The following is a 27,613-nucleotide window of genomic DNA, read 5'->3' as shown; positions in this document are numbered from 1 at the left end:
CCACCAGCACGTTGGATTAGTAGTTAGACAATCCACCTTTTAACAGTGGGGTCCTGAGTTCGAATCCTCACTCAAGGCCTTATCTCTGTGGAGTTTTTATATATTCTCCCCATGTTTGTGTGGATTTCCTATGTATCCCTTATAGAAGAGTACGCATGGTTTATGTTCGCACAATGTATCCATACAGTTTTAACAAATTAAGCTGTTATGTTTTTCATTTATTCTAGAGTATTATTAGCCGTTTTTAAAAAAAATCAAAAAAAGGTATAGGCTAACTATTAAATATTACACATCCACCACTTTACATTGCAATATATTACAACTCTGCATCCACCATGGTTGCTTTTTGAAAATAGTACATTGTTTAATAAAGTATAGTATATTAAAATGTATGTTGTGCATATTTAGTTGGGCATGCTCAGAGAAGATTTTCTTAAGATCCTCAGAAAAACAGCAAATAAGATCAGTAATGAATCAGACCTATGGTCTGTTCTCCATACATAACTTATAGCATTCAACTGGATTTCTGCTTTTTTAAGGGTGTTTAATACCACAGCTCCTCACACCCCTCCACATGGGACCCCCCCCTTTCCCCTTTTTCTATGTCCCAGGAGTTGACCACAGCTTGTCTTACAGGTGGACATCCCTTTTTAATATCAGTTCATAGTAGCGTTTATTTTTTCACAATATAAATAACACTTTTCTTGTTTGTTGACATTAGTGATATTGGTTTTATTTTTGGATGTATACCTAAAGTGTATACTGCTGCATATGGAGATAATGCAGGTGAATCTAGAGAAGCTTTATATATATATATATATATATATATATATATATATATATATATATATATATATATATATATATATATATTCTATACAAACTGTCTGTCTGTAATTTTGTTTACTTTCCTTTAAAAAAAACAAAACTGGAAGAAAAAAATACAGTTCAGCCTGTTATCCAGAGGAGCGTAATCATGTAGGATTCACAAATAATTTATGGTCATTTCCAAGGACTAGTGTAGTGTCAACTCTGACCTCTCTGTACAGCGCAGATGCTGGTCTAAACCTAGAAGCCAAAATAGAGTCTTGGATGAATTTAAATATACCACTTTAAGCGTGAGCCCCTAAAAAAGAGGTAGGCAACTGTTGGCTCTCTAGCTGTTGATATGACTTCTTCATAATAAATACTGTACTGCAAAAGCATATTCACTCGCCCTGCATAGGTAAGGAAGCAGACATGAGACAAAGGGGAGTGTTTACCTCGGATTTAGCATTATTAATTAGGGTTGTTATTGCTGCTTGTCAGAGCCGGAGGTGAATTGCACTGCAAGTTATTTTCAGCCATTTGTGTTCTCTTTTCCTTCCTGTCTTCTATGAAGGTTAATCAAGAGTTGCTTGGAAACAGCAGCCATCTGCAATTATATTCCTAGCTAAGTGATGATGCAATTTGGCTGCAGCATTTCCCTGCCTAAGCAAATAGAGCTTAGTAAATAGGATTTGAGGATGGTGAAAGTGCTTAATCACTTTATTGTATCTGCAGCATTTATAAATCCAAGCACAACATGTTTTTTTCCATAGGTTGTGTAACATTTACCCAGTGGCACTTTTTACAATATATTACATATTTTTACAGACCTCATTGTATTTTTATAGTTTTATACTGTGATAAAGACATGGGGAGTGTGTAATTCTTGCTGTATAATGGCAGAAACAGCAACAAAAATGGATTTTAAATTTAGTTAGTACAATTTGTATGTAAATAGCTTGTACTGTGTAAACGTGACCTGTGTGTCAGTTGTGTAGAAAGCCTTGCTCTGCACTTCCCGATGTCCTATCAGGGGCTGGCTGGGCAGAGGGTCATTAGCCCCCTGGACCAGTGCCGTAGGACCGGCCCGTGGCTGGATCACTGGGCTACCTGTATATTTTTTCCTTTTAAAATGTTCCTAATAAATTTTTGCCAGCTAAACCCCTCTTAAATCAAACCTGGGGTGTTGCCACATATTACAAACTAGAAGATCCTCTGTCCTTTCCTTTAGAAATAGATTAAAGGCCACATTCATTTTTATTCTCTATACTTTCTGCGTTAAACAAGGAGAAAGTTTTTCTTATATTGTTTACATGTCACCCTGGGCAGCGAGCGCAGGGGCTCTCCCATCTGTCAATTCCTACACTGAACTAAATATTTATCTGTCAAATTATATCGCTGACTTGTAGAGCAGGCGGCTACTTTCGGGAAATAGTTTTTCTTTTTTATTATATTTAAAAAAAAAAAATGTTGTTCTTAATAGGATTGAATTTATTTGACCACTCTAACCCTTACAGTGTACCCTTATAGTCCTTTAAAATTACCTTTTTACCCACCCCTTTTTCTGTTACCTGCATTGTTTTAACCGTTATATTTTATAAGGACATTGGGAAGGACCGTTATAAGGACAGTCTGAAGCATCCAGGGCGCCCACCCATCCCCTCCCCTTCTTACCATTGGCTTCTCTGTCAGACTGGCAGTGTGATATAATAGCCCTGGCATGGAGGAGCAGATAATAAGCCGGGGCTTAGTGTGGGGGTGTCACGGAAAGTAAAACCCCTAAATGAGTGACATTGTTATGAATTCAGTCTTTTAGGCCATCCTACGTTCGCCTCGTGCTCCCATCAGCCATGATCTAAGGGACGTCTTAAGGAAATACTTTATACTATTTTACTCCACTTTTAAATACAATTTAATTTCTTGCAAGTCACTAAGGGGAGTAATTTCAAGTAGCTTTTCTCAACCAAACTGTGATGACAGCTGATTACCATGAACGGAACTAGGAAGTCAGTGTCGCAATTTCCTCTTGTGAAGCTGAGGTTTGTTACAAATGTTAGTTTGTTTTTGCAGCAGAACTACTAGGTAAGGAAGGAAGAGATTATTTAGATAAAATAAAACCTGATGGAGAGATTTGGAATAGGTAATGAGTGGTGTAAAGTGGCCTCTGTCCAAAAATAAACATGTACATGTCTCCCCCAATGTTCTGTAACATATCCTGCGCCGGTGGTCTGCCCAATCTGCCATATTATGAGCATAATCAATGCCACATATTTTATGGTTTGCATATCTACAATATATTGTGAATATATAATGTCAGTCATTACTGTTTTATGATTGTGTTTTTTTTGTTTTTTTTACTGGCTACTATAGGTATAATCCCAAGATGGTAAAAAGAAGACGGTAAAAAGATTGTACAAATAAAAACTACTGAAAATAATGCAAATAAAATGACATGTTTAAAAATGTACGTTGCTGCAGTGATCCGTATAATATTTCCATTTGTTGGGAATTTTTGGATTATGAATAAATCTATAAATGTTACCATGACTCCTGTTCAGTATTGGAAGGCTCTGGTCATGGTGTACGTCAACATACATCTTTGCATTTCACTTGTTGTCATTACATTTACATACAGGTTGGTTTTTTTTGCATAAACTCCAAATTCTCAGAAGCGACATTTTCTCAGTGCACGGAATACTGCCCTGACATACAACAGTGACACAATGCTTCAGCTTCTGCTTTTCTTTTTTACATTTGTTTGTTCCCTAGGCAGCACCCCCATTTATTTTACACTTCTACTGATCGCAATCATTTTTAGTTTTTGCTGGGATTAACTTTTTTTTTAAACTATTTGTAAGGGAAACAGTTGAACACAATGGCAATAAACATTGGTGAACAGACAATAAAATCATTCCTTTTGTCTTATTTTTTCCAATAAAACTGAGGGGGAGGGAGAGAGGGGGCAGGTACATGACATGATTAAGCAAAGAACAAGTCCCAAAGTATAGCAAAGTAGCTCCGGGAGGAATATGAACCAACGATACAAGGGGTACAAATCTCTTATTTTCAGATGGTACGGAGTCCGTCGTGGAGAACCCAGAGGTGGCTCAGCAAGAGGAGGGGGGTAATCTCGGTGGGGAGGGTGCCCCAGTAGAAGACTTTCCCTCACATACCAGGGGGCCCAGATGAGATTGAATTTGCGCTGTTTATCGTGCAGATATGTGATGGTTTCCATGCGTGTTATATGCCAGACAATATTTTTGAGTGCTCTGACAGTAGGATGATCAGGATGCTTCCAATTCTTAGCAGCTGCAGGAAAATGAGAAATCAGTTTGTTTGCTTGTGCGCTCTCATCTTGCATGAGGCAGGAGAGGAGGAAGGTTCATGGGTCTTTTGAAATCAGTTGTTCAGATAGAGAGTTAAAAATGGATAGGACCCAGAAAGGCACAATTGGGGGCAGGTCCACCAACTGCGGAGAAATGTACTTCTATGGTCACAGTTACGCCAGCATCTCAGGGTGGAAGTAGGGAACATTTTAGAAAGTTTATCTGGGGTATAATACATGGTGGAGGGGGGAGAACTTTTGTTGAATTTCGGTTAGAGAGGCCCAATTATTATTAATATTAAGGTCATGGACTAATCTGATCCCAGCATGCATGAACAATTTGAAGAGAGGAGAGGAACGTCTGGGTTGTTCCAGAGTGGGTCTAGGGGGGACACAGGATGAAAATGATCTGAATCATGACTGACAATAGCCCTAGATAGACAGGTAGAATTTGAGACAGGGGAAAGTGTTAAGCGGGGCTGGTATGTCTGTGTTGGATAGACCCCAAATAGAGGCTAAGAAATTAACTTTGGTATAGTGAGTTTACAAGTCTGCCCAAGCTACGGTATTGTAGGGAGTGAACGTAGCCGCCATTTGACACAGATAAGATGCTAAATAATAGAAATTAACACCCAGAAATCCTCTGCCACCTCTGATTTTAGACTTCTTATGGGTAGCCAGGGAGATCCTGGGAGGCTTATCGTTCCAGATGAATCTCAGGAAAGAAGATTGTAATTCTTCAAAAACCATGTTTGGAATTCTAACTGAGAGTGTTCGAAATGGGTAAAGCAGTTTAGGAATCAGATTCTTTTTAATAGCGATGAACCTCCCTAGCCAAGAAATAATGTGCTCTCTCTAAATCATAACATCACATTTAATTCAGGAAAAAAGCTGGAGAAATTTCTCCTAGTACAAATGATCATACAAAGAAGTGACCTACACCCTGGGTATTTTATCTTACGCTTTTGCCATTTAAGTGTATAAGTTGTCTGAATACGAGTTCTCAGTGGCAGTGGAACATGTAACAGCATAGCCTCAGCGTGTGAGATGTTGGGTTTATAGGAGAGGATGCAGGATTAACTTTTAAATAAAACTCACACTATAAGCCTCAACCCCTTTAGGGCTAAATACGATCATCATACATAATACCAGAGGCAGTCCTCTCACCTGACGCGTCCTTATTGCTGTTGCATATCCGGGCTACTTGTGTACTGACAGTATACAAAAGAATATATAGATCTAAACCTATAATATAAGATTTGTGCTGTCATCATAACATCTGTGTCAAGTGGGAATGCAGCAGGGGTAGAACATGGCACCTAATCATCCCTATTAGTGGTTTCCTATATTGGAGTACAGGTAAGGAGAGCAGCTTCTGGATTGGCACTTACACAGTAGTGCCATTTGCCCAGGGAGTGCACCCGGTATGCCAACACCTGGAGCTGCATACTGCACTCTGCTCTTTTCTGGGTGGTGGAGCTGACACATATAAAGAAGTTGCCCAGAAGACTCTATTAGTATTGGCACTGCCAGGTTCACCATTTACCAGCTCTCTTCCCGGTAAACAGTCATTGGCTATTTATTTTTAAATGTGTCAAGTGCATAAGGCACTATGCAGTGTGTAATAAAATGTCCATCCAGAACCTGGTGACCAGTTGTTTTTAATCTAAACTAAGCTTTTACCAGCAGGAGAAGCGCTGCCTCCAAGGCTGCTCACCTTCCACAGTGTGAGATAACTAGATATGTATAAAAAAAAAATATAGATAGGTGATGTTAGTTTGTATAATGTGGCCTAGTGGTTAGCACTTCTGCATCACAGCACTGGGGTCATGAGTTTGATTCCCCACCATAGCCTTATCTGTGTGGAGTTTGTATGTTCTCCCTGTGTTTGCGTGGGTTTCCTCCGGGTGTTCCGGTTTCCTCCCACACTCCAAAAACATACTGGTAGGTTAATTGGCTGCTATCAAAATTGACCTTAGTGCCTCCCTGTCTGTTTGTCTGTGTGTGTCTATATTAGGGAATGTAGACTGTAAGCTCCAATGGGGCAGGGACTGATGTGAATGATTTCTCTGTACAGCGCTGCGGAATTAGTGGCGCTATAAAAATAAATGATGATGATGATAATTAGTCAGTTCAGACATCATCACTTCAGTAATAATGAATGATGCATGCCTGTAAATGATAGATATTCATCAGCTATTTATATAGCGCCACTAATTCCGCAGCGCTGTACAGAGAACTCATTCACATCAGTCATATATTAGAAGTCACCTTGTGTGTCTATGCCCGGGGAAAAAAAGCACACGGTCCACACACCCACACACACATACATCTTTTGTAGGCTATGGCAAACTGCTTTTTTTTTTTTTTTTTTTTTGTTAACTTGAGAAAGGTGACCCTACCAATGCATGATCGGAAATATAATATATATATTGCCCTGTGAGTGAAAATGGAAAAAAAACTCGAACAAGAAGAAAACTAAGCTTAGCCATCCGATATGGCACAGAAGTGAAAGCTCTTAAATTCACTTTACTTGCTTTAAAGTGTTCAGCCAGTACTGAAACTTACCACACACTACATGAGTCAATCGGAGCCCTAATGGTTTTAATGTGGTCAGAAGAGGACAGTGCCCATAGGTGCATAGCAATCTCCTGACTGCGTTTACAGGCATACAGGATAACACTATATATAATGTGTGTGTGTGTATATATATATATATATATATATATATATATATATATTTATTCTCCACACACAACCCTTATATGCATATACTAATTCAAATGTAAGTCACAGAATAACATAAACAAGGTATTGTTACACATATTCAATGAAAATTGGTACACATAATGGTTCTTGTAAACATTTACAGACATGAATGGTGCTTGCCACGAGGTTAGCAAAGCCCATCAAGCTCATTTGCTACACTTCTATGTCATTAATTGCCGGGTGCTGCCATGATTTGTCTCCCTATGGCTAACGCATTGTGCAGGCTGAGGTGTTTCCATGGTAACCGTCAGACAGTGTTACAAATATGCCACAATAATTAGGTTATATATAAAAGGTAGTTTTGTTTTTCTATATATAACGGTCACCAACAAAGCAGTTTTACTCAAACGGGGGGTTACTTACTGAAACTAGAGTAGACAGATAATGTACCAAGTGTAAGCTACTTTAATCACATGTTGCCTCACATGTATACAACACCCCTGATCTACTGGAAATGTTAGTGTTAGTTTTATACGATACTGTGAGATCCAGAGAGGATCGCTTTTCTCCTTTTTCTAGCTCCAGAAAAAAAGACATAAAACCCTTGGCATCCTATAAGCAGTTAAAAGATTACATATTATTTAATAGCCATTTTGGCAGCTGTTGCAGTTTAATTATTTTAAATGGGAAGAAGCACATACATGGCAACCGTTGGTTATATTTTGTAATGGAAAATAGAATTTGTTTTGTATGTATACAGACACATTAGGAAACTGTAAGGGAGAGAAGAAAGACAGGCCCACTCGTAAATTGTATTGTCCATTGTGCAATATGATGTAGCACATGCCCTGGTGTTTCTAACTCCCATTGTCCCATAGATTGTAAGCTTTCGAGCAGGGTTCTCTTACCTCTCTGTCTGTATGTATTACCCAGTATTGTCTTATCAATGTTTGTTCCCAATTGTAAAGCGCTACGGAATTTGCTGGCGCTATATAAATAAATGTTGATGATGATATTATGTATTGCCCACATCCAGTCCGTGGTGGGAAACAAGTGGCCGGCCGACCCCTTCACCTGCACCCCCAGCCAGGTGCTCCCAATATATTCTCTGCTTAAGAATGAGGCAGCAAACTCCCATGTCACATGACTTCCTCTGCACAGTGCAGGGAGGTCACATGGCACACCCAGCGGCACAGTGCGGGGAGGTCACATGGCACACCCAGCGGCACAGGGCGGGCGGGAAGGTCACATGGCACACACCCAGTGGCACAGGGCGGGGAGGTCACATGGCACACCCAGCGGCACAGTGCGTGGAGGTCACATGGCATACCCAGCGGCACAGTGAGTGGCAGGTCACATGGCACACTCAGCGGCAAAGTGCGGGGAGGTCACATGGCACACCAAGCTGCACAGTGCAGGGAGGTCACATGGCACACCAAGCGGCACAGGGCGGGGAGATCACATGACACAGCGCGGGGAGGTCACATGGCATACTTGGCGGGGGAGGGTGCGCACTGTGCTCTCCATCCTTCCTCTTGTGGCTCCTTTGAAGGCTTGCCCATCACTGGCTTACAGTATATGAAATTCACCCTACCAGTTTCCCAGGCATTAGTGTCTAAGTAGTTATGTCACTAAACTCTAGGATATTACTTTATAAATTAAGAATGGTTCATTACACAAAGTGACTGCTTCTAATATGGGGTTGCCTTCACGTTGCTAAAGCAACAGGTATTCTCTATTTTTCTTGAACATGGCTGCTCCGTCTAATGCTCTCCATTTGTATGAAGGTCACATACTTTGAGGAAGCAGACACAATAACTGGACCACGCGTCTGTTATTCTTCATATGAATTTTATATTGCATTATATAAAGTTGCATTTCAACAACCATATTTTGCACAGCAAATTGTTACATACAGCATCTGAATAGATTTTTGACTTTACACAGCATTATGTGTGAGTAGTGTGTGGATGTTTCACAGAGAAACCATAATGATTGTAGCAGACAATATACCCTTTAGGCTCTCCAAGATTTCGCAATCTAAAATGACACATTGTAAGTGCTTTTTTTTATTATTTTAGATACAGAAAAGTAATATTATAAGTGCTAGTGTGCAGTAAAACACAGCTAGGATATAAGCTGAGGATGCATTTGACAATCCTTCTAACCACTATGCTGCACAGAAGAGTAATAACTTTACCTACACAGTGGAAGCAGCGGTTTTGGTTCAACCACTATTCCACCTGTCCATTCACTAGGCACCTCATGCCTCTGTGATGTCATTAGTTGATAGTGAGTGGGTATGCCTCATTTTTAAACATTGGTTCAGCCTGCCTCTACTCCTATGAACATCACCCGTTCCTGCTGGAAGCAAAACTATTGTAGGTCTGCCTCATCATAAAAGACCATCATACATTTAGAACTTTACCAATAGTGGAAATATGAATTCTGAATCTTTCTTTAAAAACTTTAAAAATAAAAATGTTCACTGAAGAAGTGTAGAAGCAGTGCACTATACAATGATTTCCATCTCGAGTTCCCACGGGCTCTCAATTTATGCACTTCTGACCTTACATAATCACACACTTTTTATTTTTTTGTTTTATAGATGTCTCTTTCAATATACTTTTAAAACTGGTCAAAGTTTATTACAACGAGAGCTTCATACAGGCATATAAATATTATTGATGGCGCACAGCTGCAGGAAAGATGGTGTAGTCCATAGCAACCAGTATTTGTTTTTAGAAAACAAAAGCAAATTAGAGAATCCCAATGGTTTTTGCGGGCAACACATTTTTCCAACAGTTGTCTGTGGACGTTTCCATAAATGTCCTCAGTTATGTCCAATACAATTTCCAGAAGCAATCCTTACATTCTCCCACAGCAAAGGGTAGGGTAACCCTGGAACCTGTTAGGTGGTTGACACCAAGCTTAAATCGGTGTAAATGAAAAACTCACTTTCCTAAAGTGCAGTTCTCCCAATCTGCCCCCAGATAGTGCATTAGAACACCAGCTAATGGGGGAAGGTAGCAATCATTGGTAAAAACTATGTCCTAAACCTCCATTTTCTTCAAGTCTATTCAACATGACAGGTTTTAAGTAGGGTGTCAAATGAGAGTATCTGCTAGGTATATTAGTCATTAAACAACCAATGTGTTTTGGGTGGGGAGGAATTTGCACCTACCTTCTAATCAGTAGCGATGACTTTACATCATTGTCGTTCACTGCAATCAGGTATGTACATATGGCTCACTAGACATGAACAGGATTCTTTACTATGCACACATATTGCACTTCATATAACAGTTTTGATTTGGAATTATACTTCCGCACACTTCCAGCTATTTTGCATTAAAACAGAGCACAATTTCTGAAGCTGCGCTTGTACATTTACATAGGATTACCAATAGACCATGCAAGGTATGGCAACATATTCAACTTTTACAATGTATCTAATTTGTATACTAATTCAAGTGAGCCGAAAAGAAAAATGCATTATTTTTTAGAACTGTATCCGTTTGGTATGCACCCAGAATACAGCAGTGGTATAAAGGTGTGCATATTCTAAACTTATTTACTTTTATCTCTTCCTGTTTAATTTAACAGGCGAATGTAAAAACTCCATGCACTGTTCCCAGACTAAAATTATTACTTGTAGCTTCAACAAAAAGTATCACGTTAGTAGGATAACTTTACTAAGAGCACTTCAATCCCGCTCGATCCTGAAACCAGCAGTGTACTTTTATACCAAGTTATGGAATAGGACCATATAAGGAATTACCATTTTGCAATTCATTAAAAGAGTTTAGCGTTTTGCTACAATACAAGTCTTTGACACAAGACATGGAATGCACAGACTTCCATTGTAGCATTCATCTATAGCCCACTAATATCAAACTATAATGGATAAATCTAGCATATGGACAAATGGAATTTGATGCTGAAAATGCAAAACCATTATGCAATTATAATTAGTTACACAGGAACAAGATAAATCTGGGTTATTGTAACAGATCAGGTTAGTCTTTTAGGGTACTCTGGGTCTTCTACAAAAGCAGCACTGAATTTTCAGTCTTGCCATAGAATATGAAAATACATTGCACTGTGCAATAACACATACTGATGGAATCTGCAGGTTTGCAGATCATGAAGAGGGTGTTACGGAGTGTTGGGGAGAATTACATCCCACAGCAGGTGTAGGTATCTTAGTATCTTTAAGGCACACTGTCATCACTGCCACTTTCCACGAGTCGATGTCTCTTCTTCTTTTGCCTCATCTCTAAACAACGTGTTATGGCAAGCGTTCCACCTTTCAGAAACCTGATGAAGTTATCACCAACTAGTGGGCCAAGGGCAAAAAGATTAGGTTCTTTGGAGGATTCATAGGTGTATGGATCAATCTCAACAGGATTACCCTTGCAAGTTATAGGCTGATTGTAGTGATGTCCTAAACTCCTACCTTGTTCTTTTAAGAAAAACAGGTTTGGATGGGAGCCTATTAAGACCAAAGCCATTGATACTTTTAAGACCTTTTTCAGTCCACTAGTACTTTGAAGGACACACTTCATATCGGGCTTGAAAGAAATCACAAAGTGCTCGGGGTAACTTGTATAAGAGGGGTACAAGTTGGAGGCAGCAGAATGGACTTGTGTACACATCATATGATAGACCTTGTGGTATTCTGGATACAGTTTTTTTGGCAGCTGCTTAAAAATTAGACTTGGATCATTTAGTCTTCTACGGAAAACATGGATGACGGGGATATTATTGTTGTGTGCGCATAAAACAGCATCAGCTGCTGTAAGCCCAGCCCCAACTATTAATACCGGGTCTACTGCTCCATTCAACCTCCCCTTGCCCACAGCTTCTTCAAAGTCTGCAACAGAATGTGAAACGTAAGGTAGGGCCTCTCCGTGGACCTCCAGCCTAGCAGGTGCATCGAACGTTCCTGTGGCAAGAACCAGAGATTCCGTAAAGAGACAAAAGGGTTGATGGGATCCATCACCCGTCCTCCGATAACCATGAACTTCCCAGTTTTTCTTTAGCACAGACTCTCCGTTTTCTTTGTCGATGTGAGGTTCCTCAGATGCAACATCTTCAGGTTGATGGCTTCCAGATTTATCCTGCTCTCTGTAGGGCTTTGCCACAGAAGTTATGTAGGTGTTGTCCAAAAAGTTTCTTTGAATTCCCATCACTTTAACGTAATGCTTGTAATATGAAGCCACTTCCGCTGGGGTAGCTCGATCACTCTTTATATTTCTGTAAATATCAAAATGGAAATCTTATTTGCCTACACTACACCCATAAGATGTATACATTTAAAGAAACTAACGCAAGCAAGCATAGTAACTCATCAGCCAATTGAATGAAGGAGTATACTGTTGGCGCTGCAATCTAACTCAAATCAAGTTAGCGTGAAAGGTGTGGGTAGTTCTAGGTCCACTCTTAATACATCAATTATGACTATTTCTTATGTATGAATTATCCATATGTTGTTGATGGTCCATTCAGTACAGGAAAATGTACCACAGTAAGTGACATGGTCTTTACATAACACACACGATATACTTATTGGAAGACCGCCACAAGTTACTAAATATTTGAAAAGGATCAGGAGCACACAAAGCATTTAGATATAGAGATTGTGGTTTAATTAACAGAAACTCACCTTCTTTTACCCATGACCCAGTCTTTGAATTTAAGACCAGGCAACTCCATCCAATCGCCAAGACTTAGCGTCAAAATGGACCCTTCCATATCCTAAGAAAAATAATAGTAATTATGCAGAAAGATGATCACAAATAGGTAAATTATATATATTTATTGTTTAATATAGTATTATGTAATGATTCAGACCTTTTATGTTAATATAGCAATAAATAAAATTTAGACCAAGCATGCAGTGATATAGTGGAGCCAGGGCAATAACATTACATTACATTTCTTGGCTACCAGCGTAGTCTCTCTTTCTCCTGAGGTCTGGGGAATACAATGACACAAGCTACACCCTGCACAGTATTACTGTCTTAGTGCGCTGCTGGTAGGTCTACCTACAGTACAGCAGCCAATAACTGCTATAATCTCCCAACATACCACTGCATATCTTAAGTCAGAGAATAATATTATATATGTGGATTGTACTCACATGCCAGGCTCCACCGGGTGGCCCCTTGCCTAATACAATATGAGGAATATAGTGTTCTTGCTCTAGCTTCCACTGCAAGACAGATGGGTAGTCATACCCAAAGTCAGCGTTGGGATGAAGTAGAGTGTCAAACAATACAGCTACGGGGTTGGATGAGCGACCTTCCAGGCCTTCCGACAGGTATTCCAAATCCTAGAAATGAAACATGAATTACACATCCAAGATGTATATCTCAGTAGTTATGAGATACTGCATACACAGGTGAATAATGCTCACTGTGCCCAACACAGGATTCACCAGCTGGGTTATGTACTATCAAGGTTACATTGTTTCACATTATGCCTGTTTTCAGATTTCAAGCAAGTTCTACATTATAAAAAGCATACAATTTGGCCAACATCTGTTCTTATGGTATTCCACACCAAAGTATTTAATTTTTTATTTAAAAAACAAAGCAAAACACTCTTAAACCCTCCTCTCTCTTCCTCTTGTTATCTTGAACCCCCCCCCCCCTCCCCAAAACCATTTACTCATGTTTATGAGTTCTGTACTAGGTTACATCTTAACTTTGAAGCACAAGACTCTACAAATCACTTACGGAAAAGGAAAAAAAAATTGCTTCTCATTCTTCATGTACTGAGTCAAGTGTGCAGAGAAATGAATCTGCTATTGCCATTTACATGCCTTAAACGGATTTGCAGACTGGTTTCAAACATAATGAATGAATCATAATTTAATCTGCAAATGAAGCTATGTTTTCATTTCATTGTATTGTAAAAACATACTTGCTAGGCACCCACTGCACATCCAACATGAACAGCAAGAATCATTACTGTACCAAATAAATATATAGCAGTGCTTGGCAACAAGTACCTCTCCAGTGGTCATTGACCTACAATTCCCAGCATGCACTGACATCCTTAGGCTTCCACGTTACCTACTTCTGCCGTATAGGGACAGTTCGTATAGTGTTAGTGTGTCAGCATGTACCTGTTCAGGAATAGAAAGATGCCTGGCTTCCTCTAACTTGCTGTGGAGAATTGGGTTTGGATGCAAAGCGTCAGGAGACAAATACGGTCTGTACCCAGACAGCATGTACGACAGACAGATTCCAGAAGGGCCATTTCCTGCAAAGGACATACATTACAAGTAGCACAAGCAATAGAATTTTCTTAAGCAGCCTATTTGATGTCATTATATAGCCACCATCTTTGCAAAGACTGATTTTTTAACACATACCACAGACAGAAAGCCTAATCTGCAACTGCTTTTAGAATATAATGCTGCTAGACACTGCCAGAGGTAACACGTGGGCAGTATAGCCTCTTTGGGAGTTCACTCTGCATTTGGGCCACTCTCTTATACCCCAGGCACCAATACCTGCTCTGTTCAGAATGTTTAGGGGACAGATGCCCGTGCCACAATGATATAATTTTTAAGGGCTGGTGGGGAACCTCTGTAAGAGCAGAGCATTCCTGCAACGCTTACCGGGCTTACTATTTCCCGCCAGCTCTTATGGAGTCAATATCTGCCAGCTGGAGGAGATCCAAAGAGGTCCTGTTGTCACTAGAAGTGTGTGAAATCCCACTCTTGATTTAAAACTTCTACCAGCAGTACCAGGTGATTGACACTGCGCGAATACTGCAGGACGTCCTGCCAATCATTTCACAATTGTGGGCACAAGCAGGAAGTCTGAGATCAAGTGTGATCTCAGCTGAACGCACTAGCATTCATAGAGCTCAATCACTCCTATTCACATTGAGGAGCGTTCCCCCTTCACATCAGCACATCCGCATGGGAGCAAGTGATGGATATTCTAATTTATTTCTCTATAATTCTAATACAAGTGCAGAAGAAGAAAAAAATAACTCCAAATGTGGCTAACTAAAGGGGATATTAAACAATAAAAATAGGCAAATCAAGCAGAAATGCTTCATTGCTATAACAGTTATGTGCAAAATACAGGAGGTTATTTAACTAAGCACTTGGTGCATCCTATTAAATGTATAGGATGACCCCCAAAGACTGCCATCTCTATGCTGGTGCAAGATTCAAGTTCTTCTGTGCAGGACAAAGTGGACTCACAGCGAGGAACACCCCTAAAAATGCCCCCTTTCCACCCAATAATCTCGCTCTGCCAAGTCATATAATGTGTTTGTACTTTGTAAGGTATGGCCTTAGTCTGCCCAAGTCTTCCCCTTGGCTTGTGCATTATATTATGTATATTGGACTTATTTTGGCGATTCAACGTCCACGGCCAGACCAAGTGCTGGGCATTGGCTGTTTTTCTTAGTAAATGATCTCCTCACTGTGCACAAGAGCAAAGAATAGTCAGGTGATAGGTAGTCACAGCTCACATTACAAGCCACAAATAGAATACAGAGCAATCCAAGAAGAATAAAGGGTATATTTACTAAACTGCGGGTTTGAAAAAGTGGAGGTGTTGCCCATAGCAACCAACCAGATTCTAGCTTTCGTTTATTTAGTGCATTCTACAAAATGACAGCTAAAATCTGATTGGTTGCTATAGGCAACATCTCCACTTTTTCAAACCCGCAGTTTGAAATTGGGCTAAATTTCAGAATGGGACAAATACATTTCCCCATCTCATCACTAGTGGGCACTTTAAATGCCCTTTCCTGAAATTCCTGCTATTATACCAATCTTAAAGGAACAGAGCATATTGGGAACGCCAACCCAGCTGACCGTTATCTGTAGCTTTACTTACACAGTGATGGACATTGAGAAGAAAAAGGGAGTTAGATATGCTTAGCTGACATTGCATCACATCAACGTTAAGAAATAAACGTAAACAGGAACATGTCTTGTTATCCAGCCATTCATGCAAAGCTAACAGAAGTAACTAGCCAAGTTTATTCATCTGCCCACGTCAGTTGTGTGGCACCATAACTGGCTACTGAAGAGGCGTCCATCATCACCAGTGCCGAAACAAGAACGATTTTCTTTTCTTTATATCAGAGTATATTCCAATCAGAAGCATTGTGCTGGATTAGGTTACAGAGATGGGGGTCTCTATTCATGATGGACTACAGTGCCTTGGTAAGGTCACTAGTTCCTAAAGAATGAATAAGCCGATTAATGGCTCCGCCCTCACATAATGGCTGCCTCCACTGTGGGTAGCTGACCGGTGGACTTTAATGATAAAATGCAGGAGCTTTGAGGGGAACATCAACTAAGTTTTTAAAATTAGAAGGCATTTTGCCACTCAAAGTTGTTCAGGTTGACGCTAAGCATCAAAGACAAAGGATATGCTTTTATGAAGTATAATCATCTAGTAAATTATATAACTCACCTATAATAACCACTGGAAGAGTCAGCGGAGGGTCCCGTGATAGAGTATTCTCCTCTGCTAATGGCATTGCCACAGGTCGCAATATAATTGCTGCAATGCTGAGCTAGCAAGTCACAGTCTTCGTTCAGCGTCACTCCTGTGAAGATAATGCATTAGTTCATGTTATAGGCTGTACCTGCACTGCTGCATATGAACAGAGGAAGGAGGTTTATATTTCTGTTTAGGATCCAGCACACAGGAGGGTTAATAGGTTTATTAAGTCATAAGGAGCACTTATTTCTCTGCAGAGTGTATGCATTAAATGGTTTCCAGACAACAACCAGACTGTACCTGGTACCAGGTGCCACCGGTCAATACATAACTGCCTGTCACCTGGGTTTATTGGATTAGAAACCTTGGTGGAGTGGTTTTAAGACATCAATATTTTCCTATACCGCTCTTTATGTTGTTAGGGGTTGTCCATCTTCATATAACTAATGTAGTGACTGCACCCCCTATGCAACTTTTACTCAATACATTGCTTTATCTAAATCAGACGCCTGTCTGTGCTTTACTGTACTATAATTCTATCATCAGGTCTAGTTCTCACAACACAGAGCAGTTTTCTACCCAAGAGCAATGGAAATAGGAAATACAGTCAGACAACTCTGCCCAAGGCTACAACAACATGGCAGAAAGTGCTATAAGGAAAGCAGCTATCAAGTATTTGTGTGCTACATGAAAAAACAGTCAGTATTTAACTTATGTGCAAAATAATAAACTAATATGCACCCCTTGTATTGTAACATGGTTTGTCCCAGAGAACATTTACATTGCCTTACTTTCCTTAATGACTAAGGCCCAACATGTCACCTAGTTCATAGTTGCCTACTCTCCCAGAATGTCCGGGAGACTCCCAAATTCCTGGGACTCCCGGGAGAGCAGGCCAACCTCCCGGTTCCTGTCCACTTTTTTTAATTAAGTGGCGGGGGGCGGGGCTTAGAATGTGATTTCCACGACATCATGCCCCAGTCCACTGTTGTAATAGGCTTAGAAATATGATGTCAATCTAGGGGGTGGGGCCATAATGACGCAAACCGCCTCCCCCTCTCCTCACACGCCCACCTCCTCCCGATCTCAACTTGCCGAAGTTGGCAAGAATGACCTAGTTTCATATGGTAGACCAGGAACACAATGCAAGTCACAAAAAATCTCGAGTACAAAAAAATATGAGGGTTGCAGGCTATAATGTTATTTATATATATATATATATATATATGGACAATTCTGCAGGATAAGTATATGAAATGAACATACCCCAAGATCAATATAGGGACAGGGACAGTGTTTTCTTAGATTAGCCACCATGACAGTGGAAGCTTCATGGGTAAGGACCAGTGGCGGATCCAGGGGGGGGGGGCGATCGGGGCGATCGCCCCCCCTAGCAGGGGCTTGCTGCTGGCGGCTGCACACTATGCGCAGATCCGTTCAGCAGAGAGAGTTAGGGAGAGAGTCCTGCCCAACTGAGCAGCCGGGCAGGACTCTCTCCCTAACTCTCTCTGCTGAACGGATCTGCACATAGTGTGCAGCCGTCAGCAGCCTTAGGTGTCAAAAAGGGGGCGGGGCTAGATCGCCCCCCTTAAATCGCCCCCGTTACAATTAACTTCTGGATCCGCCCCTGGTAAGGACATGGGTAAGTTTCTGATAGGAAACATGTCACATCATAAACAAGAGCCTGTTAATTAGGTGCATTTTCTTTATTTTTTTATTTTTTTTTACTAGTGAGCTAAACTAAAGACAAATAGTTGTGCAAATATTAATAGAGGGAGGTCTGCTTCCTACCACCTGACGTTACAATCCAGTTTATTCATAGGGACGGAATGTTAAGGCACTTTCTGTGGGCAGGGGGGTGACGGAGTGAACCAAGAGATGACGGACAATCCTGTCCATTCACACATAACCGTGGTTAAAACTCAAAACCATATATACATCCTTTTTACCTTGTTTAACAGCTCAGTGTGAACATAAACAAGTAGTTATCAAAGGATAAATTACCCCTGTGAGAACGAGCAGTGCCGGTTACCCAGCAGCAGGCAAACACTTATAAAAATGGTCGCCTTATGCTCCCGTGCCAAACAATATGTAGATGCACACATCATCATCATCATCAATTTATATAACGCCAGCAAATTCCGTAGCACTTTACAACTGGGAACAAACATTAATAAAACAATACTGGGTAATACATACAGACAGAGAGGTAAGAGGGCCCTGCTCGCAAGCTTACAATCTACACATATGCATTGACCAGTAAGTGGACACGGACTACCCAGCTTACAATACAACGTCACAAACATCACTATGCAAAACCTGCAGTAACACACAGCGTGCACGTAGCCATAGAATATTTACAATACATCTGAAAGACAACAAACAATTTGGCAATATGTACTTGGGTTGTATCAAGTATTACCCGTGTAAAAGTCTTGGCTCATAAGATGGGGCGGGGGGTAGAATCACCCATTAGTTTGTGGCACAATCTCAGCAGCTAGCTGGGAATCTGGTGGTACTCCAAGATATTTCCATGAATAAACCCAAAGTGTGTAAGTGTAAACAATAAGGAATGAAGAATAAATCAGCCCTAAACATATCAATAATAATAGACAGACTGTACTATAGAAAGAATGCATGAGTAGTATATTCACCTCTTCAGAATGCAAATTATCCATTACGATGCTAACTTGACAAATTATATTATTACACACACACTAATATATTATGTATATATATATATATATATATATATATATATATATATAGTTTTATTTATATATATATATATATATATATATATATATATATATATATATATATATATATATATATACACACACATTCACAGGCGTCTGGGAGGAATCACTCCAGTGGTAATCAGATAAGTGGTTTTGTTATGACACACGTTTCCTACAGTGTTGCGAGTGTTCATGTGACAGGAACCGAGAAGTTACATAGATTGTTGTAAGGGGAAATACAGACTTTAAAAAGCATTCAATTAAAAAATAAACAAAAACACACACACACACACACACACACACACACACACACACACACACTATACTGAAAGTCATCGGCTCAGCCATGTAAATGCACACTCCTGAAATATAGATACTGCATACTGTATGTGTTTCATATATATCCATGGTCTAGCTATCCTGAACCCTGTGTGTGCGCACATTTCTGGAGAAATAGTCTGAAGATATTTCTCAAAAGTGTGCTGTGCAGCAGTTCTCTTGTAGAAAACCACTAGTTTATTTTCTTTCCCCAGGTTGATGCAGGGAGTGAAAAAAAAAAAAAAAAAAAAAAAAAAAGCCAAAACATTTATAGGACACGCCATTCAGACGAGGCGAGGCTTTTAATTAGCTGGACATTTTAATTTTCAAACTGCACTACTTGGGTTTCCAATTTAATTAAAAGTAAACTGTTTTTCTGGCTTGTATTCAAAAGTAATAAGTCAAACAGCTCTCTTCCACAGTGAGCAATGCTTTTGAAAACGTTGCAGATGTAAATCGATAACAGAAAGAGATTTCATATGTCCGAGAAGTCATTTCTTAGCCTTAAAAATTAGCATACAGTAACTCAATCAATACCATCTCCTATCAATACTTAAAGTATTATCGCCTACATACAGTAGGGAAGCCATATTCATGAGACTGCATCCTTTGAAAGTCATTCAGTAATGTCACTGTTTCCAGGGTGATTTTTAGATATTAAACAGAACCAGGTATCTTAAAAAAATAAAAATAAATACTGTTTACCACACATGACACCATGAAAAGCAACCACTAGCTGCCACCACGGTGTGCAGTAGACAAGTGTACAGACTACTCTTAAGGACAAGATTCAGTTCAGCGCGCTGTGTTTCCGGAACAGTCCGCAGAGACATCACCACAATGTTCAGGATAGAATCGTTGATCATATTTCCCCTCACATCCCATGTGAGGGTGCGCAGAAAAATGGGCATAGATTCCATACCGTAATGGGCAGAGTTGTGTGATGTTTGGAAGCACCTTGCTCCGCATCGGATCTCCCCCTAAGGGTAGGGCTGCATCTTCTGAGAGCAGTCTCTAAGTTTTGGGTTTCATTCTTATAGATTTGAATATCTTGTACACCAACTATAACAGATATATTTTAAAGTGGAGTTAAGCTGGGTACACACCTACACAATCTTACTTCAGATTTTTGTAACAATTTCTCCAACAACTGAAAGACTTGATGAGCGTACGGATTCATGCGTACGCACCTACACAATTTACCTTCAGATCTGAGATCTCCATCTTTCATAACCATCTGCTGAAAAGATGGTGAATCCACAGATATCTGCTGGTGGTGAGTGCATACACACTTTCACATTTGACACCGTTCATTGTTGATCGTGATTTTTAGAAGTTTAGAAAAACCAAATCAACAGATGCGATGTGTTTTTTGATACGATAAAACATGATCGTGGCAGTGTACACACTCTTGCAATATTTGACATGAGTCGTTTGATCTACATGATAATTGCATAGATGTGTACCCAGCTTTACTACGATACATTTTTGCTATGCAGACATGCAGCACATATTATAATGTTACCCCTTTTTTGACTAACCAGAACAGCTGAAATTTTTCACAAAACATTTTACTAGTTGCCCATCTGTGTGGAGTCTGTATATTGCACATATGTGTTTCTTTCAGGTGCTCTGGTATCCTGCCACAGTCCAAAAACATACCGATAGGTTAATTGTGTGTGTGCACCTGTGTGGGCGGGTAGGGATTTTAGACTGTAAGCTCCAATGGGGCAGGGACTTAATGATTACATACTCGTTTTACATAGCTTCATAGTATGATTGCCACTATATAAACAATAATGATAATACTGGCATATAAGGGGCCACGTGCTTCAGAGGGAGCATGTTCTAAGTCCCAAGTCACTGCTTCCTTGCAATTATGTAAGTCACAGCGAGCCAGCTTCCAGCTCAGATGTGTAAACGGTTCTGATCTCTGAAGGTTTCTAGCAAGACACAAAAACAAACTGTTTCCCACCCCGGTTACATATGATATATCCTTTGTTTCCCCTGAGGAACGCACATATGTTGACCCCCAACTGAGCGAATGAGTGATCACCGAGCAATTTGGAAACATATGTTGATGGCCAAATCAAAGCACCAGATCAGGTAAAGTAGACAAATCTAAAGTAAAGAGGTCATTTTCAGTGTGTCCGATATCGTATTCCCCTGATAAAGCGTTCTGTGGAGGTGGCACATGTTTGGCTGCCCCCATTTGTCCCTTTATTATTATTATTATTATTATTTATTTATATAGCGCCACTAATTCCGCAGCGCTGTACAGAGAACTCATTCACATCAGTGCCTGCCTCAATGGGGCTTACAGTCTAAATTCCCTAACACACACAGACAGACACACATACGGGTCAATTTGTTAGCAGCCAATTTACCTACCAGTATATTTTTTGGAGTGTGGGAGGAAACCAGAGCACCCGGAGGAAACCCACGCAAACACGGGGAGAACATATAAACTCCACACAGATAAGGCCATGGTCGGAAATTGAACTCATAACCTCAGTGCTGTGAGGCAGAAGTGCTAACCACTAAGCCACCGTGCTAAGTGTTTGTGGTGATGTCCTCTGGACCATTTTTCTTAGATTATCATTATTTGAGTGTAATGTGCAAGTATTGAGCTTCATTTGGTATATTGCTATATTTTATAATCCTAGGCTCCACATTAAATCTCAATATGTCAGCTATTTATTTAATGGTATCACCTTTATATAGGAAAGCAACAATCGTCACCTTTGATCATTATTATTTATGATTGATTACATCTTATGTTTGTGCTCAATGGAAGTTAGGTGCTGCCTAGGGGAGTGCTTCTATCATCATTGTAAGCGACATATTCCATAGCACCGGACAGACATCTCACAGATATAGATCGTACAGTGACATGAATACAAGTAAGCAGTATAACATCTCCATGGAGGGCCTTGAGCCAGCAAAGCTGAGGATTCAACACAAGATATGATAACAATGTTGTACAAGGGAGATGGACATGACACATGAGAAAGAGAGGACCCTGCACGTTACAGCTTACAATCTAGAGGTAGAGGGCAATGAGAGGCACATCCCAGCCAATACAAGAAGCTAGAGGAGTTTGCACCAACATGACAATGGTGGGTGGAGCATGGAACACTATAGCAATAGAAAACTGAGAAGTATAGGTGGTGAGAGATCTTTTACAACTTAGTGTAAACTAATGTGAAATATTTATGGTTTCAGAAATAGGATATTGCTGGTTATACATGTATGTGCAGCTACGTTTCACAGCCAGGCGATGACCCCACACTCGGCACTGCAGACCTGACCTGTTTTTCAGTCATACCCAATCAAATAGGATTGATCATGTGTAATGAGTACTTATGACTCCACACAGTAAACGAACTTAACGGTCTGCCCTAAATCACATTGTGTGCAGCCAGCTTAATTATTCATCATCAATGCGGCAAAACTACATTCAGAAAAGTGTCGTTATACAGGTACCTCGTGTACCATATGGTTCAATGAACCTTACTGCTAGGTAAGGTGAGCACAGTCCATCAGAACTCTCAGTAAGTAGCCCTGTGCACACACCCTTAGACCTTAGCATTTTTAATCAATATATATTTATAATGTAGGCGCACATACACCAAAAGCATGCCAAGCCTCCAGATTAAACCCTAACCTTCCACCATGCAGACAAATCACAAAAATGTACTACATTATCTTGTTTACCCGTAGTAAAGGATTTTAACTTGCAACAAGTTGTGCACTTACCCAAAACAAAACGAACTGCCAAAATGAAAACAGTAAATATTTTCAGCTTATTATTACTGAAAACAAAATTATTATTATTAATAAAACAGCAATATTATTACTAATTAGCGGATAATTTTTTCTGCAGCCTAGGTAACCTGAGCTATGCTAATCGTGTGAACAGAGTACACACTAATGCAATCTTACTTCACATACGATTTCAGCAACTATTGAATGTCCCGATGAGCATGCAGATTTATGTGTGCACACCTACATGATTCACCTTTAGATCTTTGCTCTTCATCCCATAACTATCTGCTGAAAAGATTGCACGCTCTGCAGAGATCTGCCTACGCTGCTTATCATGAGTGCGTACACATTTTCACATTTTCCAGACATCGTTCCACCGTTGATTGTGATTTTTAGGACGTTTAGAAAACCAAACGATACGATGTGCTTTGGTACGATACAATACGATTGTGAGACTGTACACACTCTTGCAATATCTGACCAAACGGTGGTTTATCGTGTGATCTACACGATAATTCCATTAGTGTGCACCCAGCTTTAGAGATATGAAAGTATTATCCAAGTCTACTGTTGACAGACAGGGGGGGTCCTTGAACACAGCAAGTTAAGGTATCCCCCACCCCTTAAAAAAAACCAATAACATTAACTTTTCTTCTTTGTTAAGTTAACTACAGTTCACTAACCTCTATTTAAATGTATTTATTTTTTTAATGATTGAGTCCCTTTAACGATAGGATTCAGTCTCAGACTGAAAACATTTATTTGGTTTTCTTTAAAATGTATAAGCCCAAAAAATAAATAAATAAATGTAGCTTTAAATAAACATTCTGAGGCATAGGGGTGGTGTCACACAAGCACTTTTCACGCTAGTGATTTTCCCATCTTAGAAGCGCTCATGCCTACTTTTTATAGTGTTGTAGCACAGCTGGAAGAGTGCAGTGCTTTAAGAATCACACAGCTGTCTGATTTTGCTTAGATATTATGGATTTCAGTTGAATAATAATATTGGGTGATGGAGTGATATCCTCTAGGCTTTAGTCGTAGAAAGTATTAATTTCAATTAAATGATTTACACACTGTACTTCGAACAGCAATTGAAAATTAAGCATTGCTGAGACCCGGAGGTATATTTACTAAACTGCAGACTTGAAAAAGTAGAGATGTTGTCTATAGCAACCAATCAGATTCCAGCTGTCATTTTGTAGAATGTACTAAATAAATGATAGCTAGAACCTGATTGGTTGCTATAGGCAACATCCCCACTTTTTCAAACCCGCAGTTTAGTAAATATACCCCCAGGTCTTAAAGCAATTTCAGAAATAGATAAATAATATATATATTTCATAAGACAAAATTGATAAAGTGTGCTTCCTTAATGAGATTCAATATTCATTTAACCTCAAAACTATACAACCACACAATTATGTTCCTGCAAGAGGAGGGGTTTGTTAAATAAAAAGCTGTAAGATCACACATGGAGGTGAAAGGGCAAATTATATATTGCTGCAAGTCAGTGACTTGGGAAATATGGCAGAAGTTCATATAAATATATCAGCATTCTGCTCTGAATAGCTGGCTCCATAAACAGTCAAAGGAAAGTAAGGTTAATCATTTTTCCACAAAATAGCAAAATAGTTTGGGAGTTTAATTTTATTTTAGAATGGCCAAAAACTCATCTTTCAGATCTGGTTAATACACATTTTGTGCCAAATTACTCTCATGTTACTCCTCAAATGAGTCATTCATGGAACGGTCATGTCACACACAAACGAGTACATTTGTGTATATAGAAGTCAGACAAGAGCAGTGAAGGTAAACACCCCTATCAATGTGGCGAATGTCCCAGCATCCAGGACCCAATAGGCTTGTTCATTCATAGATCAACTCCACCAGCAGTTTACAAACTCTCAACACACCTACCATTCATAGTAAGTAAAAGGTCACTGTTTACGATTAGACATTTGTAGTTGGGATAGAATACAGTTTAAAGACATAACACACCATCAAAGACACAATGTTACAAAGAAGTGGGACATATTATGAAATCATCATATTAATATAAATGAACATTTTCATATCTGAATAACCTACTCAGTGGACATACTCTCACATCAAGAGAATGAACTCATTTGTCATGCACTGAGCCGCTTCTGAGAGGTCGTGTGAACAGACAGATTGCAGTAGACTCTCCCTTTCTGATGCAATAGACAGGGCGCATCCTTCTCTATAACATCTGCTGTTCATACAGGGAACCTAAAAGAGCGCAGCAGCCTTTTAGGAACATTTTTAATGAAAAAAAAAAAATGCAGGTGGCCCTGCCCAATGTAGCCCACTATGGGACCAGACCTGGGGGGGGGGGGGGGGGGCAGATGCCCGCTTGTCCCCAGCCCAGCCTGCCCCTGGCGGGCGTCAAATATCCAGCTGAACTCATCACCCGCAAAAGAAACACAACATTGGCAATATTCTGAATATTTTGTACATACACTTTACCATGGTATCCATAAAAATAGTGTATAGCCAATAATATCCACTTCTACCAAGTGCCAGTGAGGATCACAGAAGCACTGCGCGCATGGCAACCGCAGAGCGAGCTTCCAAAGGGTGTGGTTGAAAACTGGAATTGCCGGACTGCCGGAACGATTTGGCTCCCTACAGCGCCTTCTCCTGCTTGGTGTTGTCTGCTACATAGATATGGTCTCTGTAATATATGGAACAACCATTCCACATATTATATTGCATATATATTGTATTGTATTGTAGTGTGTGTGTGTATATATATATATATATATATATATATATATATCTATCTATCTATCCACAAACGTCACACATACACATAATATATTTATATATATATATTCCTGTATATCATAGTTATATATTCTAGTTGTCCGTTCTACCTGCCTGAATGTATGTCAGAATGGAGCACTGAGTACATTACCCATCATTCCGGGTGCCGGTATGGGTCTGCCAGTACCTTAGCCATCTATTCCGGCTGCCAGAATGGGTCTGCCAGTACCTTACCCATATTCTGGGTGCCGGAATGGGTCTGCGAGTACCTTACCCATCATTCCGGGTGCCGGAATGGGTCTGCCAGTACCTTACCCATCATTCCGGGTGCCGGAATGGGTCTGCCAGTACCTTACCCATCCATTCCGGGTGCTGGAATAGAGCTCTGAGGACCTTAACCATCCATCCCAGCTGCCGGAATGGATCTGCCAGTACATTACCCATCCACTCCGGCTGCTGGAATATAGCTCTGAGGGCTTTAACCATTCATTCGGGCTGCCGGAATGGAGGTCTGAGTACATTAAGCATCCATTCCGGCACCCTGAATGGATGATTTATATAAACAAAACCTTATTCCGACACCCGGAATGGATCGCTAAAATACTCAGAGCTCCATTCCGGCAGCCGGAATGGATGGTTAGGGTACTCTGAGCCCCATTCCGGCACTTGGAATAGTTCTTCAAGATACTTAGAACCCAATTCTGGCAGCCAGGATGGGTGACTAAGGTACTCAGACATCCATTCCGGCAGCCGGAATGAATGGGTAATGTACTCAGTGCTCCATTCCGACATACATTCAGGCAGGTAGAACGGATAACTAGAATATATAACTATGATATACAGAAATATATTATGTGTGCTATATATATATATATATATATATATATATATATATATATATATATATATATATATATATATATATGTATATATATATTTATTATACACACAGACACACGCACGCACACAATACAATATATATGCAATATAATATGTGCAATAATTGTTCCACATATTGCAGAGAACATATGTGTGTAGCAGAAAAGAATGCATTATAAAAGGTGAGAAAACACAGCAAGCTTCACTCAAGACACCAAGTAGCAGAGAGCGCTGTAGTAAGCCGACTCATTCCGGCGTTCCGGCATTACGCCAGTACCAGCTTTTACCTAATCCCGCACCAGCACCGTGCAGGGGGCTATCAGATCAGGCACCTGCTCTGCCAGCATGCAGTCACCAGGTGATGAGGAGACAGTGACTAGCCAGCCATGTGCCTCCGCCCCCTACCCATTCATCCTTCTCTTACCCGGAATGCTGCAAGCACAGAGACCCCCTCCTCAGCGACTGCGAGCCCTGGATAATGCTGGCCACCAGCACACACTGCTGCTCCGCTCTCTCCCCCTACATGGAACGTTGACCCAGAGAAAAGGTGCCAGAGATTTAAAGCCCAGAGCTGGGGGAGGGCAGAGGAGAGAGAGCACACCGGCTTGCAGTGGGAAGCTGCCTGTCTGTCATAAGCAGTGGGCGTGATGACGAGAGGCCCAGGGATGGGGAAGAAGGAGTCCTCACCAGAAGACTGTGGGCGGAGTGAGGGAGTCACATCCCCCGAGTGTTGCTATGGTAGTGGCTAAATCCCCTTCAGTTTAGGTACCTTCACATGTCACTGTGAC

The 27,613-nt window shown here is 40.3% G+C and overlaps 2 protein-coding genes across 3 annotated transcripts in view; one reads left to right on the top strand and one right to left on the bottom strand.

Moving 5' to 3' along the window:
- The window catches only part of NBN (nibrin), a 45,637-nt gene extending 42,289 nt beyond the window's left edge, over positions 1–3,348 (top strand). For both annotated transcript variants that reach the window (XM_075213765.1, XM_075213764.1), the window contains exon 16: positions 3,178–3,348. In XM_075213765.1, coding sequence (XP_075069866.1) covers positions 3,178–3,211 — 34 coding nt within the window. In that variant the 3' untranslated portion in view covers positions 3,212–3,348. The remainder of the gene's footprint in view (positions 1–3,177) is intronic.
- A 5,327-nt stretch (positions 3,349–8,675) lies between these two features.
- OSGIN2 (oxidative stress induced growth inhibitor family member 2) lies at positions 8,676–27,280 on the bottom strand. The gene is made up of 6 exons (XM_075213763.1): positions 27,250–27,280; positions 16,300–16,435; positions 13,977–14,113; positions 12,987–13,178; positions 12,510–12,601; positions 8,676–12,100 (listed from the first exon to the last, which is right to left on the bottom strand). The coding sequence occupies exons 2-6, from the start codon at positions 16,364–16,366 to the stop codon at positions 11,056–11,058; spliced, it is 1,533 nt and encodes a 510-aa protein (XP_075069864.1). The 5' UTR covers positions 16,367–16,435; positions 27,250–27,280; the 3' UTR covers positions 8,676–11,055.
- Positions 27,281–27,613: the final 333 nt, after the last annotated feature.

This window comes from Mixophyes fleayi, chromosome 5 (genome assembly GCF_038048845.1).
Source record: "Mixophyes fleayi isolate aMixFle1 chromosome 5, aMixFle1.hap1, whole genome shotgun sequence".
In the NCBI taxonomy this organism is placed as follows: domain Eukaryota; kingdom Metazoa; phylum Chordata; class Amphibia; order Anura; family Limnodynastidae; genus Mixophyes; species Mixophyes fleayi.
This window is presented reverse-complemented; position numbering and strand designations above follow the sequence as displayed.

What these genes read in the sequence shown, in the direction of transcription:
- OSGIN2 (XM_075213763.1), bottom strand. Translation starts at nt 16,366, where the DNA reads ATGCCATTAGCAGAGGAGAATACTCTATCACGGGACCCTCCGCTGACT. An exon ending in ATCTTTCTATTCCTGAACAG is followed by an intron (nt 13,179 to 13,976) that starts GTACATGCTGAC and finishes TTTCATTTCTAG; the next exon opens with GATTTGGAATACCTGTCGGA. An exon ending in CACCCGGTGGAGCCTGGCAT is followed by an intron (nt 12,602 to 12,986) that starts GTGAGTACAATC and finishes TATTTTTCTTAG; the next exon opens with GATATGGAAGGGTCCATTTT.